Source organism: Nyctereutes procyonoides, unplaced genomic scaffold (assembly GCF_905146905.1).
Source record: "Nyctereutes procyonoides isolate TBG_1078 unplaced genomic scaffold, NYPRO_anot_genome, whole genome shotgun sequence".
Taxonomy (NCBI): Eukaryota; Metazoa; Chordata; class Mammalia; order Carnivora; family Canidae; genus Nyctereutes; species Nyctereutes procyonoides.
The window spans coordinates 142,443-159,919 of record NW_026575010.1 but is presented as its reverse complement, the minus strand read 5'-3'; the positions used below and the strand labels follow the sequence as shown (position 1 = coordinate 159,919).

At 49.8% G+C, this 17,477-nt stretch overlaps 1 protein-coding gene across 1 annotated transcript in view; it reads right to left on the bottom strand.

Moving 5' to 3' along the window:
* LOC129517366 (mast/stem cell growth factor receptor Kit-like) overlaps positions 1–9,654 on the bottom strand; it is a gene marked incomplete at its 3' end in the record, with an annotated part of 76,778 nt that extends 67,124 nt beyond the window's left edge. Inside the window, exon 1 of the mRNA XM_055337190.1 lies at positions 9,525–9,654. Coding sequence (XP_055193165.1) covers positions 9,525–9,591 — 67 coding nt within the window. The remainder of the gene's footprint in view (positions 1–9,524) is intronic.
* Between the last annotated feature and the right edge of the window lie 7,823 nt (positions 9,655–17,477).

Here is a 17,477-nt window from a genome sequence, read left to right as displayed (position 1 = left end):
TTTTACTAAATATTTAAAATCTGCTAATAAGTAAAGAACCAAAAAAACCATCTAGTGCCACTACGGGACGTTGAGCCTATGAAATCTGTAATCTTGGCTGGCTGTGGGGAGGTAGGAAGGTGAGGGAGGGTAATTAGCCCTGGACTTAAAAGCAACTCAAAGTACGTATCCGTGGCCCTACTCTGGATTTGCATTGTACATGCATCATGTGTAATACATGCAAAAGGAAAGTCTGTAGTTTTTCCATTTTTTAAAGTTAATTTCTCTGAATAAGTAACTACCTGACCAGATTACACTTAACAAAAATCTCCTCACATATGGCACCGGAGGAAATACTGCAATTACTGACGAATCAAAAAAAAAAAAAAAATCCTCAGAAATTACCATATCTCATCTTCCAGTAGATTCTTTCCATGGGAGTCTTTTGGCTAGCTGAAACCCTTTCCTTTAAGATTCACACCTTACCCCATGCCTTCACCGAGATTTAACTCAGGCCCCACATCTTCCTCTGATTCAGCCTCTCTCCTCCAGAAGGATGCCTATGCCTCTAATCCAGTGGTAATGAATATGCATCCTGGCTTCTGGTCCAGGACTGGTATTTAAATCTTATTACAAATCCTATTACATTAGCACCGACCCCAGCCCTTATCTTCCCATAGCTCTCAGGCTCCTTCAAGGCAGGGATCACATCTCAGAGCATCATCACACATTTCAACATGACAAGTGAAATGGCATAATCAACTGGAAGCTGTTGAATTGCAATTTCATTTCTACCGTCCTCCCTACTGGACGGCTGAATGATCTGATCTGTGCCATTGAGCCATGACCATGAAATGACCCAAGGGAAAGGGCAGGTGGGAAGGGAAGTCTGGGGGGTGGGCAAGCCACAGGGCGAGCAATCCACCCCTGAGCAATCAAGGAAAAAGGACTTCCTTCATCCTCACAGATCTCTGGGCCTAGCTGCAGCACGGCTGGCTTTCTCTCAAAATTATCAGTGGGGGGATCACAGAGCACAGTGGTTCTCAGGTTAGGGTGAATTATGATCGATTATAGATTCCTCTGGACCTCGGACTTCCTTTTGTTCCTCTTACTTTGGCACTTGGCTTAAGCGATCCCACAACTGCATGATCCACTCTGGTGAGACAGCCCCAAACCCTAAGAGATCAATAACCCAGGCTTAAGCTGTGGGTTCTTTATTGGCTATTTTCAATATGGCCAAAAACTGTGAAGAGTGGTGGATCACGTTAGAGTCGAACCCGAATTTAGAGAAACACTCTTCCCAAAGCCAAGGCAGGAAAGAAGGAAAAAGTGGCTGGTGATTTTATTTAGAAACGATTTCAGACAGGCCCTTAAAGGGTCATCAGACCAGCTGAGGTAAGCAGGACCTAACCATTTCAATGACAATTATGTGGCTCTCCTCATACTTGCAGCAAAGACCCTATAACTAGCTCTGGCGATGCAATAACGTATTTTCCAAAGCTCCAATCAAAGAATCCACCCCCCGCCCCAACAAAAAAAATCTCAATTTCCTTCTGGGGCAATTTAAACTATTCTCACTTCGTCCCATTCTTCACTCACATATTGCAAATATTTGAAGACTGTCATTCCCTAAAACTTCCTCACCTTATCTTCTCCAGGCTTAATAAATCCAATTTCTTTAAGTTGCCTTCAAAGGGCCTATTTGCCAAAGCTTTAATCAACTCTGTCCTCCCTCACACCCACACTGTCCATTCTGTTCTCTGAGAAAACCAACAAACACTCTTGAAAAATGGCTTCATGTGGAGAATAAATGCAGAATTATCCTCCTGCTATGTATTTCTTTTCGTGAAAATTTACCTTTCATTGTATGACTGACACACAACACGCAATTCCTTAAAAATCCCCAAATCCTACCATTCATATCACACAGCCATGTCCTGTTGACTTCTGGGGCACAGTTTTGCTCTTACGTGGACCCGACCCTAAGAAGTATCCCATTTGTATCTACCATCATGAAATGGAGTTTCAAGGAAATGTGGCCTGTAAATAGTCAATAAATAAACACAACAGAGTCCAACGCCATATTCCTCTTCCTCCCCTCAAACGGACTGCTCCTCCTCTGGCTTTATTTCCATGTATAACATAGTACCTACCACCAGTTCTCTCAGTTACCCATGCCTACTGGGAACTCATGCTCCCCTTCCCCTCAATCTCATCCATGCCTGACACATCCAAGATGCCTGTAAATTTGCCAAGTGAATTTAGTCTGCCATCTTGATCTTCCCCACATCTCATTAGTGTTTTCCCTGCTTCCCTGAACATGCACCCTTAACACTCAGGCCCTCACGCCTCCTTCCCCCAGAGGCCACCTAAAGAGTCTGACCATCGCTCTACCCTGCTCCCCATCAACACATAGCTCAGCCATGAGACTGTCCCCAAAGAGGCTCCTGAGAAACTCTCCCTTAGGTGTCTATACCCCCATGTTCACAGCAGCATTATTCAGAACAGCCAAAAGGGGGGGAGAAGCCACCCAGTGGTCCATTGATGGATGAAAGGATAAACAAAATATGGTATAAACTTATACATGTGCATATGCATATGCATACTTACATACACATATACATACATTTCCCTCCTTAAAGAGGAAGGAGATCCTAACATATGTTACAACGTGGATGAACCTTGAAGACATTATGCCAAGTGAACTAAGCCAGTCACAAAGACAAATCCTGAACGATTCCACTTCTATGAGGTCCCTAGAGTAGTCGAACTCGTAAATACAGAAAAACAAAATGACGGTTGCCAGGGGCTGGGGGAAGGGGTAATAGGGAGTTAGTGTTTAATGGGCACAGAGTTTGTTTTGCCAGATGGAAAACGTTCTGGATATGGACTGCCCAACAACGTGAACGTATACTTAACACTACTGAACTATACATCTAAAAATGATTAGGATAGTAAATATTACGTTATGTGTATTTTCCTAAAATGCACACACAAGCACATACACACCTCCCTTGGTCTTGGTTACCCACAGCAAGGGGGTGTCCAAGTTTTCAGGGGAGGTTGGGGATTGGATGGAATGGTGGAGCGAGCAGTCCTGGCCAGATGGTCAGCAAAACCCAGAGTCACTACGGGGTCAGGTCCACACTAGTCCTGACCTCTCAGCTCTTTTCAGAATCTGGACTGGGACGCCTGGGTGGCTCCGTGGTTGAGCATCCGCCTTTAGCTCAGGTCGTGATCCCAGGGTCCTGGGATCGAGTCCCACATGGGGCTCCCCGCAGGGAGCCTGCTTCTCCCTCTTCCTATGTCTCTACCTCTCTCTGTGTCTCTCAGGAATAAAACGATAAATAATCTTGAAAAAAAAAAAAAAAGAATCTGAACCAAACGCAACAATAAATATTCCCTCCCTCCAATGTTCCTTGAGGCTAATCAAAGAGCCCACCTTTCCTGCCTCTCTTCCCCTCCGATTCTCTACCCACCCCAACCACCACACCAACTGGAAGATGTGACAATCCTCAAATAAGATCCTAAGACTTGTCCTCTGTTCCCAGGGTTTTTTCCCAATTGAAGCCTCAACTACACTCTACCCTCCAACGCACAGAAATCACTTTGCACTTCTTTTGACACCAGGTTGGATTTAAATTGGAGGCTCTGCTCTCAGGCCCCCCTCCCCTCTGGCCCACACCTGTAGTGCCTGCGAGGACGAAGGCCTAGGGATTGACAGATCTTCCTAAGACCCGTTCTGAAAGGTTTACTGAGCATTTACTATGTTCAAATGCTGCACAAGTGCTGGAGAACGGGAGATGTTAAACTCACATCTACGGAGCACCGCTGTGTGTCCAGCCTGAGGCAAAGGCCAAGGTCAGCCAGGTCCCTCACTCCTAGGGAAGGTGGTCACAGAAAAACCCCTCACTCTTGAGGTGCTTTCAACCCCACTTCACAAAGTAACAGGGTCCCTGGACCCTAAGTGAGCTACCCTTACTTATTCACCTTGAGAAAATGGCCATTCTACAGACCTGTCCCGTCCTAAAGTTTCACCTGGAAATCCAGATCCACCAAGACAGGGCTAAGAATAAAGTGGAACAAAGAACCAGGGGGAGAACTATGCATTGTTGCCACTACCAGCGGATTTTTTTTTTTAAAAAAAGCTAGACATAAAAATAAAACAAAAAAAAAAAAAAGCTAGACATGAAGTGTACACATTTCTCACCTTAGTACCAAAAACAGCCCTCTACAAAATCTGGTTTCAAACCATTTCCAATTTTTTTTTCTAAGAGACAAAGCTGAAAGAGGGCCATGGAATCAGCCTGATGTGGAATTCCCATGCTGTCCCCGTGAGACACCATGCTAGGGCATGTGATCCCCTTTTGGGAGCCCATGCCATCATCCCCGGGTCACACATGAAGGACTGAGGCTTACAGAGAGGAAGAGTCCTCACCCAGATCGCACAGGTGGCAAGGGGCCCAAGTGGACACAAACCACAGTTGGTCCCATTTAGGAGCCCAAGGTCTTAACTCTGATGCCACCCGCCCTGGATAACAATTTAGCCTGACGTTTGCAAGTGTGGAAAATGTAACCATCAGAAAAGGAGGCAGGTACCCAACAAAGTGTGTAGTAACCAAAATATAGCATGAAGGCCAGAGCATAGGATGAATGGAAAAATCAGCAGATGTGAATGTTTTCACTGGAGAAATCTTCTGAGTTTGTTTGTCTTTCTGGGGGAGGAAAAAAAAAAAAGTTCAACATCCATCCAGTCTCCGAGTAGGGATTCCCAACGGTTAGGTCAAAAGCTATATAAAACTCAAAACACGAAGTAAAGTTTATTTCACGTTAAAAGCTGTCATGTTCGTACTTAATTGGTACCTTGCATGAAAGGTTCCAAAGAGAAACCGTCAAATTCTACATCCTCACAGAGCTCACTCACTCATTAGGTGCCCATCCCATCCCAGGCCCTGTGCCAAGCATCTGGACAAGAATCTCTTTCTGATTTTTAGGACAATCATATGAGAGTAGGCATGATTTCCATCTTGGGGAAAACAGTAATTCCTATTTTACAGATGGTAATTATTGACTGACATGTATTGAGCTTGTACTGGCAACCATTCTAAAAACGCTACACGTAGAACAGATTTACTGGAACAGAATGGTTTCGTAATTTAAAGTCACACAGCTGAAACGAGGGTGAAAAAGGAAATTCAGTGGGGTGACAGACTTGCTCCAAGCCCCCAAAGGTCTCAGCCACGAAGCCAGCAGACTAATTAATACAAGGCTGTCTTCACTACTTAGGCCTGTGCTCTGTCCCCTAGGTACCTGTCCACCAGGTACCTGTCCACCAATTACCTACCAGATACCCGTCCACCAAGTACCTGTCTACTAGGTACCTGTCCACTAGGTACCTGCATGGCCCATCTACGTTCACCAGCGCCTGAGGCTTAAAGTCTACAATGTCTAAGGGCTGGCAGCAAAGAGTGGTATCTCCTGGAGCCTCCTAAGGAACACAAATCCCATCTAAAGAGGCAGAGTTTTCCGTTCTTCAAGAGAACAGAGAAATCGAGAACTTGACATAAATTCTCCAGATTTTTAAGCACCGCCTCGATGTTTTCCTAAAAAGCAGCATGTGGGGGGAAACAAAACAAAACACACACGTCCAGGGGCCAGCAGCCGGTAACGTCTCCCTACCTAGTTAGAGTCTGAAGTCAAAAGCTGGGCTGTCTCGGGTCCCAAACGTCCAGAATCAGAGGTCCTGGGCCAGGCTTCCTCAGAGTCCCCTCCCCTTCGACACAGATTTACCCTGGCTTTGCCCTCTACTCACACCGGTGCCTCTGCTTACTCCCTGGCAGGTGCTCCTCGCTCTGGACTTGCAGTCACAAAGCCACCTTATTCAAGTTACAGAAACCGCCTATGAAATTTTGCACACTTGAGATTCCTTCCAAGGCCTTTCAGTCCCTTATTTGGAAAGTCCCCTCCCGTGCATGCTGCAAAACAAAGCACTTCCCTCGTCCCAGCCTGTGGACCCTCCAACTAAATCCATTCTGGAGCCAACGCTGCTGCAGCCTTGACCACTGCCTCCCTCGGAGAGGTTCTCATCCTGCAAGGCCAGCTTTAAGATTTCTGCTCGCTCGGGACACCGGGACACCGTGGCTCATTTCCCGGTGTCCTCTCATCGGCTGGTGGGGGTGGGGGGGTGGGGGGAGACTTGAGGAAATGAGTCAAAATCCTAAGGGCAACTTCTGGCAGCTGTCAACAACAGCAGCAAAATCCATCAGCACAACAACATCTGTCCCTAAACAAACGCGCACGACCAGGGAAGCCCAGGAAACACTTGGCCCGTTTCTGATGAGGATGTGTTTGGGGCTATGAGTGGTAAACTGCCTTTCTGGCTCAACTGTGCCCATTCAGGGTAAATGGCCGGTGGTGTGAACTCATTCCTGGCAGTCTGCTCTTTCACAGCTATGCCACAAGTATATGATAATGCTAAGAGCATTTTAATTTTTTTGGAGAGGGGGATGGAAACAAAAAATCTCAACTGACTTTCATCATCATTTGAGAGACCATTGGTCTTCATTTCCGAGGCCTTTGGAATGGGACACCTAGAGCCCTCAGGAGCAGGGTCAGTTGCCTAAGTACCCCCCCAGGGAAGCTATATTGAATGACTCCCCCTCCCCAGTGAATACTTCCCTCAAACTGAGAACACTTTAAGTCAGACATCGTAAGACAGGCAATTCTAGGTCTTTTTTTTACCAAAATTTGGAGGGCCATCCCATATTCTCAGACCCTCCAGTGATACCCCGGCATACAATATGTGCTCAGTGAATAGCTTCAAATGATCTCACAACTGATTCTGTTAAGGCTGTGAATGGATATACAGTTGGGCTAATGTCAGGCTTCACCACTGATGATTTTGATAACAGACTTATCCTCAGCAGTGTCTCCAGCTATAAAATGGTAAGGATGGTAAGACTACTGCCTCCAGGGCTTGTTGGGAGGACTAGAAATACCACATGAAACCCTCTCCCCGACTCCCCCACCCCAAAACACGGACCTGGCCCAGTTTTGAATAAAAAACAATTACACAACACACAAAATGAAATGTAAGGCACATCAGAGAATGCGTCGTGATAACACAGCATACAGACATTATCAAGTCATAAAAAAAAAAAAATGTGTGGATGAGGGGGAAAGACCAGAATGGGGCTAAGCAACTTTGCTGGGATCCCTTTACAGGACCACCGTATTATTCCCAACAGGATAAGAACCAAAATGTCCCTTGGCCAGCTGCTGGGTATGACTCTGGCCTCACACCTGCAGGAACGAGAGAGGAAAGTGTGATTCACTATTCCTGGCAGGCTCGTGTTGCCGGGCACAGGAGTTGTAAATACTGAGGGGAGCGGTGATGGAGGGTCCTACACGGAGTTGGCACCTCCTAGGTTGTATTCAAAGGGAAACTAGGCAAAGGTGGGGACTGGGGAGGAAGCAGGAATAAACCACACCCCCCTGCTTTAGCATAGGGCTCGAGCAGTAGCAACCACCAGTGGTCCCCGAGAGGGGAGAGGCAGAGCAATTTCAGGGAGCCAGAAAGGAATCAGGGAAAGAATTCCGAAAAACTGTAGTCTACACCCAGAACACTGGAAGAGGAGAATGTGGAACCCAAAGGATCCTTCATGATGCCGATGCCTCACTGTTCTCTGGAGGACACTGGGACCTCCAGAATTTAAATGACCTGCCAAGGGCACACCGCTAATACATGCTGCAAAAAGGAGAACGAGAAGGGCAGCTCAAGGCTCTGTCACTATACCACACTGCCCCCCAGGAGCCAGCCCTAAAACTCCCTCTGCCAAAAATCTATTGAAGGGAGCAGGATATTCACGAAGACAGAGGCGACCGATTCACGTAATTTTTAAAAAGGGAACTATTCCGCGTGGTCTGCCTTTTCTGGCGCCCTATTCGGGTCCCTGAACATACCTTAACTGCAATTTAAAATGCCAAGGCACAAAGACAGGAGGACCAAATGTGTCATTTGAAGCTTAAGCGGTCAAATCCGCCACGGAAACCGGGCCCTGGCTCATGATCCACGCCCCCACCCCCCCATCTCACAGGGTCCAGATGCAAGGCCTCTCTTCCTCCACAGGAAAGCCCGCACAATGCCTTCCAAGCCCGGGAGCAGGCCGGCTGGACCCGGGGACTTTAGGGGAAACGGGCCGGCGGTCAATGGAGTACACGACAGTTCATAACGATGCTTCCTTTTCTTTCTTTCTTTCTTTTTTTTTAAGCCCCTTAAATTCCAGTTGAGACTCACTTTCTGTCCTTGCACCATCGGGGTGGCCTTAAAGGGTCTTACAAAAAAAAAAAAAAATGACCTGGGTTTTACGGCTTAGCCGGGCGCCCTGCACTCGCTCGTGCACTAGCGACACCCAGAAAAAAAAAAAAAAAAAAAAAACGGGGGGGGTGGAGGGGAGGGGAGGAATCTGACCCAGGGCTTCCAGGAGCCTGCAAGTCCTCCTCCTCCTCCTCCACCACCACCACCTTCAGACCCAAGTTCCCGCGCACACAGAACCGGGTTTTCACTACAGATGCAAGTACGATTTGCAGAAAGTTCCACTGCGTCTCCCACCCCCGCCCCCGGCGGCCCCGGAGGAGTGCAGCTGTCACGTGGGGCGGGGTGCTGCAAACCTCCCAGCTCCCAGGGAGGACGGGGCCCCCCGGCTCCAGGGCGCAGACCCGGCTGGAGCGGCTTGCAGAGCCCCGCCGGGCCGTCGGGGGGCGGGGGGGGCACGGGGCGCCCCGCGCGCGGTCCCTGCCTCCCGGCCGCTCGGAGGCGCGTGGCAGGAAAGAAACGGCCCCGCGGCGGAAAGGGGCGAGCCTCCGGCGTGGGATCTCCAACAGCAGAAAGTCTGCAGCCTAGCGGCGGCTTTGCACGCGCCCTGCCCAAGTTGTCCCCGCAGCCGCCGCCTCCAGGCTCAGGGGTCCGGCTCCCCGGGCGGACACGCCTATAACCGGGGGCGGGGGGCGACCCGGGGCGCGGCGGGGCCGGGCGGCGCGGCTCTGTCCCCAGCTCCGGGCCACAAAGGGCGCCCGCGGTGTGCAGAGAGGAGCCTCTGCAACTTCGCCCTCGGCGCGGCCGCGAACCTGCGCGCTCCGGCCTCACACGCGCAACTTTCAACAAAAGGAAGCAGCGGCCGCGCCTCGGTCGGCGCGCGGAGGTAACGCGCTGGGTGCGGACCCCGGACCCGCCCGCCTCGGCCCCCGCGCGCCCCGCGCACAAAAGCCGCCCCGAGCCGCACGGCTCGCGCCCTCCCGCCCCGCCGGACCCCAGCCCCGCGCCCCCGCCGCCCGCCCCAGGGGCTCCCCGCGCAGGTGAGCGAGGCAGGGCGCGGGGGCGTCCCGGGCACGCCTCGAGCCTCCGGAGGCGGAGAAGCACGGGCACCCCTGCGGGACCCCCACCCCCACCCCCAGCCCCAGCCCCAGCCCCGGCCAGCGGGCTGCAGCCCCGGGGCGCGCCGGCGGCGCCGGGGTGGGCACGCGGGGCGCGCGACCCGGGGGCCCACCTGTCTGGACGCCGAGCAGCAGGAGCAGGACGCAGAGAAAATCCCAGGCGCCGCGAGCGCCTCTCATCGCGGTGGCTGCGCTGGGACCGGAGCTCCGTTCCCCGTTCCTGCTCGCGCCCAAGTGCTCGGAGCGCGGCGGAGCCGAGCCCCCAGAGCGGCGAGCGCCGAGCGCCGAGCCGCGGCCCCTCCTCCCAGCGCCCTCCCTCCGCGCGCGGCCACGCCCCTTCCCCGCGCCCCTCCTCGCCTCCCCCCCCCCCCGCCCGGGGCTCGCGGGCCGCCGCGCCGCCGACGGGCTGATCCCCGGGGCCCTGCCTCGCGCCCCCTCTCCGCCTCCCCGTGATGTGGTCGGGGCCCGGCGCGGCTCCCGGGGAGGGGCCGTGTGAAGCCGCGCACCCAGCGCACCTGAGGGCGCGGGCCCGCCACCTGGCAGGTGCTCCCGCACGAGGGCCAACTGGCAGGTCCCGCCGAGCGCCGCGCCCGCCGAGCTCGCTCCCGGGGCGGGGGGTGCAGGGGCCGGCAGGAACGGGGGGCGCCGGGGACTAGTGGTGAGGCCCCCGCTCGCTCTGCCCTCGCTGTCCGTCGTGGGGACCCCGGGGGCGCAGGTCACTCACCCCGCTCGGCTTCACCTGCTCCGCGCCGGGAGCGCACCTGCGGCCTCCGCCCGCCGACCCCCGCCCCCACCCCGACCCCCCGACACACCCCCCCACCCCGCACCCCGCACCCCGGCGGATCATCCGCACCGCGCCCCTGCCTCGCAGCCAGAGCCCCGTCCCCGGGTCCCCTTAGCTGCCCTAACCTGCACCAGCTGCACCAGGGGCCACGTATCAGCAAAGCGATTCTCGCGAACCAGCCCCCACGGCCTGCCCTGAAGGGCTCCATCCGAGGCAGCCCCGGGGCCTTGACGCTGCTCCGGGCTCTGAATCCGGTTTGAGGCTCACCGCAGCAGCTTTGCGAGGCAGGGACCGCGCAGTGCTCCGCACCTGGGGTTGGAAAGTGGCCTCAGATCGCACAGCAGGCACAGGGCCGAGGGAGTCCTTCTGAGGCTGACTCCAGGTACGACGGCCTTTCCCCTTGGCTGCTTAACAGACCCAGTAAAACACCTTAGCAGAGAGCTTAAGAGTGGAAAAGAGACAAAAAAAAAAGGGGGGGTGCCCATCGGAAAAAGTGGTCGAATAATATACGATATACCTGGACTTTTCTCTAAAATGACATCCAGAATGTGTAAGCAACCGCCCCACTTTATGGAATATCGAAAGCTCTCCTGTTGCATGATGATAGGACCCAAGTTAGTTTTTTTTTTTTTTAAAGAAATGAGCTTTAAAGCTAATCACTTAAAAATGATCACTGCTAGGGGTGCCTGGGTGGCTCAGTCGACTAAGCGTCTGACTTCTGCTCAGGTCATGATCCTGGGGTCCTGGGATGGAGCCCCCCCCCCGCATCGGGCTCCCACTCAGTGGGGGAGTCTGCTGCTCTCTCTCCCTCTGCGCGTCCTTGCACTCATTCTCTCTTTCTCTCTCTGTCTCAAGTAAATATATAAATAATCTTTTCAAAAAATTATCGCTTGGAAGTCAATATGTATGATTGCCTCTCCTTAAACTCATGTATTCATTCAACAAGCATCTAAGTGTCTACTCTGAGCAAGGAAGAGCTGGGTACGGGGAGGACCCTTTTTTAATAGACAAAGGTGGACCCTGCCACCCTCCTTAGAGTCAAGACTGGGAACCCCCCACCCCCATGTCATGTCCTAGCAAATATGTCAAGTCATACAGCTGCGGGAAAACTGAAATTCAAAGGTCTCTGTTTGTGCTCTGGGCCATCAGACCACATCTTTTTCTTGGGATGACAGAGATAAAAGCTACCACTCAAAGCAATCATAAGTTTCTGGGATCTTGATTTATCTCTAAAATCCATTTTGTAGCAAGAAAAAAAAATCACTGTGAGTTAAAATATCGACATTATGCCTGAGAGAGAAAATTTACAATTTTCTTCTTCAATCAACTGATATTGGAGACGATAACAAGTCTTCAGCAGAGCGGGTGAAAAGGGACCATATTGCAATTTAATTCTAGGCAGGAAACCTCTATCAGAAAAAAAAAAAAAACAGAATAGGGAATTATACAACGCTGGGCTGTCAGTCATCCCAAATATCTATTGAACACCTTGGTAGGCGCAAGACCCCCAATAATTCATAAAGACAAAGTCCTTGCCTGGGAAGGTAGGCAGATCCCCCCCAAAGAAACTCTGATCTCTGCTAACGTGGTCTGTGTTCAGCCAAGACACACCAAGTTGGCCATACAGGTTGTTAGAATATTGAAGTCCTTCTGAATCAACTGGGAAAAAAGTCACTGCCCCAAACCCCCAAGTACCCCTTCATTCACTCCAAGCTCTTTCCTGAGAGACCCCAAATCTCAGGTCCAGCAGTGGAAGACTGAATACCAGGCATAACGGGAAGCCGCCAGCCGCTGTGCCTTTAGGGTTACAAGCTACGTTTAACAACACCTCACGCCAGCCATGTACCGAAAGAAGGCGTAGTAGGAGGCACTGCGAGGACGACGTGCTACGCGAGTGAACTCTGTTTCAGAACACGTGCAATAGAAACACAACGATGGAAATGTTTTACGTCGTCAGGTAGGGTGTACAGGGCCAATTCTGTACTTTTTTGTGTGGCAGCCCTCCTGCAGCCTTTTATGAATTATATTTTACGTAGTTCATTGTTTTCATAACTGGGTTAGCGAGGACTCTTGATTGCAACTTGTAGAAACCCAGCTCAGGGCGCCTGGGTGGCTCAGTCGGTTAAGCATCTGCCTTTGGCTCAGGTCATGATCCCAGGGTTCTGGCATTAAGTCCCATGTTGAGTTCCCTGCTCATCCAAGTGTTTGCTTCTCCCTCTCCCTCTGCCCCTCCTCCCCTATCAAATAAATAAATAAAATCTTTAAAAAAAGAGAAAAAGAAGAAGAGCACCTGGGTGGCTCAGTGGTTGAGCATCTGCCTTTGGCTCAGGGTGTGATCCCGGGGTCCTGGGATCGAGTCCCTCATCGGGCTCCCTGCAAGGAGCCTGCTTCTTCCTCTGCCTGTGTCTCTGCCTCTCTCTCTCTCTCTGTCTCTCATGAATAAATAAATAAAATCTTAAAAAAAAAAGAAAAGATACTCAGCTCAAACGGACTCAACCCAAAAACCAAAAACCTAAAATTTATGGATCTTATAATTGGAAAGTGCAGTGATGATAGCATTCGAGACTTTCCTAGATTCAAGAATTCAAAGTCACCAGGACTTGAAGGTGATGTGTGTGGTGAGGTGTGGTGTGGAGTGATGTGTGTGTGTGTGTGTGTGTGTGTGTGTGTGTACATGCATTTGCTCCACGTCCATCTTTCAGCAGCACACGCCTGTATGGCTTCCTGTCTTCATATGCACTTAGGCAGCTCTAGGCTCACAGCTTATTAGTATGAATGTGAGCAGAGCTTTTCTGCCCCCATGAACATCTCCTATACAAGTATTGACCCAGCTAAAGTCACATGCTCACTTGGGACCCACCACTGAAGCCAGATGGGCACGATGTGATGATTGACTGCGTCTGGATCCCGCACCCACCCCTGGAGCCCGGGGCGGAGGGTCCATTTCACCCACACCATGAGGTCTAAGAATGAGGAAGGATGTGTCCCCAAAGAAAAACTGAGGTACTCCCGTGGGAGGAAGAAGGAACAAAACAAAAGATGCTCATTACAACTTAACAGTTTTTGTAGTTCTGGCTGTAAAAGCAAAGGTGCCCATTGTAGAAAATCAAGGAAATGCCAAAGATTATTAAAAAACAAAAACCACCCAAGACATAACTACTAAAGAGTTCATTTTGGTATGTTTCTGTCAAATCTTATTTCTCTGCTTAGTGTAAGGTTTTTTTTTTTCTCATTTAAGTGATTTAAGATTTTACAATTTTTGTTAGTTTTCTATCCATCTTTTTTTTTTTTTTTTTTTTTTTTTTTTTACCGAGCATAACAGAAGCGTTGTCCTGGGTGATTAAACATTCTTTGGAAGCCGTGTATGATGGCACTATAACGTTCAGTTGCATTATGTACGATAATTCTGGATGTTGAATTATTTCTCTATTTTTTCCAGTATTTTTCCTATCATGAATTACTTGGTGATGCGCATCTTGGTGAATAAAGCTTTTCTGCTTCTGATTATTGAGGAGGGATTTCTAGAGGTAGAATTACTACCCAAAGGGTACAACCCTTTTCCAGGTTGTCACTTCGAAGTCCCGACTCTCCCGGCAACTGTTTGAAAGTCTCTTGTCTGTAAAGTGGAAGAAACGAATGTACGATCCTTATTGGTAGACCCTAGTCTAACCGTAGCCACCTCACAGTTTCCGAAGATGAAGATGAAAATGATATATTCCCTCGGCTCAAGATTTCATTCAGGATCTATTGAACACCCTCCGTGTGCCAGAGGTGCCAGCCGAGGTGCAAGGAATGCAAAGTTAGGTAAGACACAGCTGCTGCCCTCATGGGACTTGGAGAGAGAGAAGGGACACGTAAGGGGGTCAGAGATGAAGCTGTGGCACATACCCAAATGGAGATGCGCACAGAGCGATGTCTGAACACGGATGAGCAGCTAAATCACAGTGTGTAGCTCCCCCAAAGAGGTGGCGCTTAGATTTGGAGGGGTCGGGAGGAGAGGAAGGCAGAGCCAACAGGGGACTATGTTCAAGAGACAGGAAGCACAGGTGTGAAGGGGCCAGAGGCAAGACACAGCACCAGGATTCCAGAACCCTAAGTCATGAGGCCCGGGACAGCTAGCGAGATGGGGTGTGCAGGGAGGGGAGGTGGGGAGCACAGAGATAAACAAGGCCCATATGGGCCAAGAAGCATGAACTTCATCCTCTGAAGAGTCACTCCAGGACTTTAGGCTGGGGCCAGATGCGGTCAGGTTTGCATTTTGTTTGGAAAGAGAGTGGGGAAGCCCAGTCAAGGGTGAGCTGAAAGGGGACAAACCTTGGGGCCTGAAGAAAATAGCAGGGAGCCTGGTGGGGTGATCCCCAGGAGAAACGGTGAGCTGAACCAAGTTGGTGCAGGTGAGAAGGTGAGGGGGGCGGATAAGAGAGAAGGTAGGTAACCGGGTAGGCCCCCATCGCCCACAGCCCTACGGAAGATGACTGCGAAGAGCATGTGCCCGGGTCTCAAGCGTGAGCTACAAGGTGCTTCCCTTTGGCCAAACAGGAAAGTGGGGTTGGAGTGGCAGCTGGAGGTCTAGTGGCTCAGCATATTGAGTTCAAGGTGCTCAGGAAGCTCCTGAAAGCTCGAGATGCAGGCCTGGAGCTCAGATAGGATCAGGCTGTAGGGAGGTGGCTGCTGCCCCCGAGGACCAGGCGAGGTCACCCCAGCCAGTGCCCCCCACCAGGAGAGCAGAGGGCCGAGGCCAGCGCCTTGGGCACCACCCACATGTAAGAGACAAGCAGAAACAGGTTCCACAAAGGAAGCTGAGAAGCAAGGGTCAGAAAGGCAAAAAAAAAAAAAAAAAAAAAAACAGAGAGGGGAGCCGCAAAAGGAGATTTTCAGGCAAGTCGGAGGATTCGGTTGTATCCGCTCTCTCTTAGGGAAGGCAAATTAGATAAGGGCAGAAAAACATCCAGTGAAGTTTGTAACCATAATAGGAACTGACAACACCTAGTTCCGAATTCTTTATGGGCACAAAATCATTTAATCTTCACAGTAACTCTGCCAGATAATTTGTCCGTCTTTTTCCACTTTACGGTTGAAGAAACTGAGGCACAGGGAAATTAAATAACCTGCACCAGGATTTGAACCCCTGGTGGGCTGAGTCCATAGGCACTGTGCTTAATTACTGGGATAACTCACTTTCTTGGTTAACCCAGAGCTCTTTGGTGATTAAACATGTTCTCTCACCCTTGGACACACACACACACAACACACACACACACACACACACACAGTTTGTGGGGCCAGAATCCAGGCTGCAGCGGATTGAGTAATGAATTTGAAGCAAAGAGGTGGACCCAAGGATTTATTGTTTGATAAGTTTTCAAGAGATGTCATGGTGCAGGGGCGCCTGGGTGGGTCGGTGGGTTAAGTAGCCAACTCTTAATTTCAGCTCAGCCGTGATCTCAGGGTCATGGGATGGAGCCCATGTTCAGCTCTGCGCACAGCGTGGAGTCCACTTGAGGTTCTCTCTCTCGGCCCTATCCTCTGCTCAATCTCATTCTCCAAAAAAGAAAGAAAGAAAGAAGAAAGAAAGAAAGAAAGAAAGAGAGAGAGAGAGAGAGAGAGAGAGAGAGAAAGAAAGAAAGAAAGAAAGAAAGAAAGAAAGAGAGAAAGAAAGGGAAAAAGGAAAGAAAAAAGAAAAAAGAAAAAAGAAAGAAAAAAACTTAATGGTACAAGAAGGGAGGGGATGGGGCAAGAGATTGAGGGGAATCTGGGGAGCTTGAGAAATTTGTGGGCTAAGGAAGGTGACAGGACCAGAAGGGGGAGATTTTGAAGATCTTTTTGTTGGGGGAGGATGGTCGGAAAAGGGAGGTGGAAACCCAATGTGAAGCCAAGACAAGGGAATGAAGAAAACAGAGAAACATGAGAAAAACAGCAGGGACAAGTGAGAAACGGGAGAGACGTAGGAGTTGATTTGAAAACCCTAGAGTCTGACACCTGGGTGGCTCAGTGGTTGAGCATCCGCTGTCAGCCCAGGGCATGATCCTGGAGACCCGGGATCGAGTCCCACGTGGGGCTCCCTGCGTGGAGCCTGCTTCTCCCTCTGCCTGTGTCTCTGTCCCTCTCTCTCTGTCTGTGTCTCTCATGAGTAAATAATTAAAATCTGAAAAAAAAAGAAAGAAAGAAAACCCTAGAGTCATACACATATATGATACTCTCCTTCTCTCTCTCTACATAGTTATATAGGACTTAATATTTTATACACATTATAGATATGAGTATATATGGATGTGTACGCATAAATGTGTGACGTGTATTATATGAACAAGCCTTACATGTATGTGTGTGATGTGCAGGACTGTCTACCTCTGGTACTTAAAATGTGACGCCACAGATTGCTTTATTGTAATTATCAACAACCATTGCTGAGACCTTCATATGCCTGGGCCACTCTACAAACATAAATAAATTAAAAAAGCAACAAGATAGGGCTTCTTATCTAAATCCACGCCACTTCCCAGAATTAGGAGTATTTCTCAACACTAGAGTCACATCTGTGTCCTCTAAATCCCCGCAGCACATGGTTCAGACATCTCTCTCTTAAGTCATATATCTTTCATTGCTTTTTAATGGGATTACTTGCAACTCTGTCATAGCCTCTCCACTAGATAATACATTCTTTGAGGAAACCGTGCTATAATTCCTCTGTGGATCTTACGGAAAGGCTTGCCCCATACAAAGCCACGATGCACGCAGTAGGCGCTGCCTGTCTGCAAAATGGAATTAAGTGACAAATTATGCATCTGGGTGCTTTTTCTACGATTTTTATTTTATTAGGATTTGTTTTGGCTCCAAGAAAGCCAACTTAAAAAAGAATGTATTACTGTTGTCATACGTTTGTATGATCCAAATCTGTCTTATCCTCATACTAAGCAACGTGACTTTTTCACCTTTTTTTACATTTTCCTAAGGATCTGATAGAGAAGTCATACTGCAGGAGTAAGAAAAACTTGCTTTAAGACTAAAAGTTATTGGGACATCTGGGTGGGTCAATGGTTAAGTGTCTGCCTTCGGCTTTGAGTGTGATCCTGGAGTCCCAGGATCGAGTCCTGGGATTGAGTCCCGCATTGGGTTCCCTGCACGGAGCCTGCTTCTCCCTCTGCCTACGTCTCTGCCTCTCTCTGTGTCTCTCATGAATGAATAAAATCTTAAAAAAAAATATTAAAAGTTATGAAGTGGGTTAGTGAATATAGGGAGTAAGAAGAAATGTATTTGACGCACAGCACATATAAATCAGGTC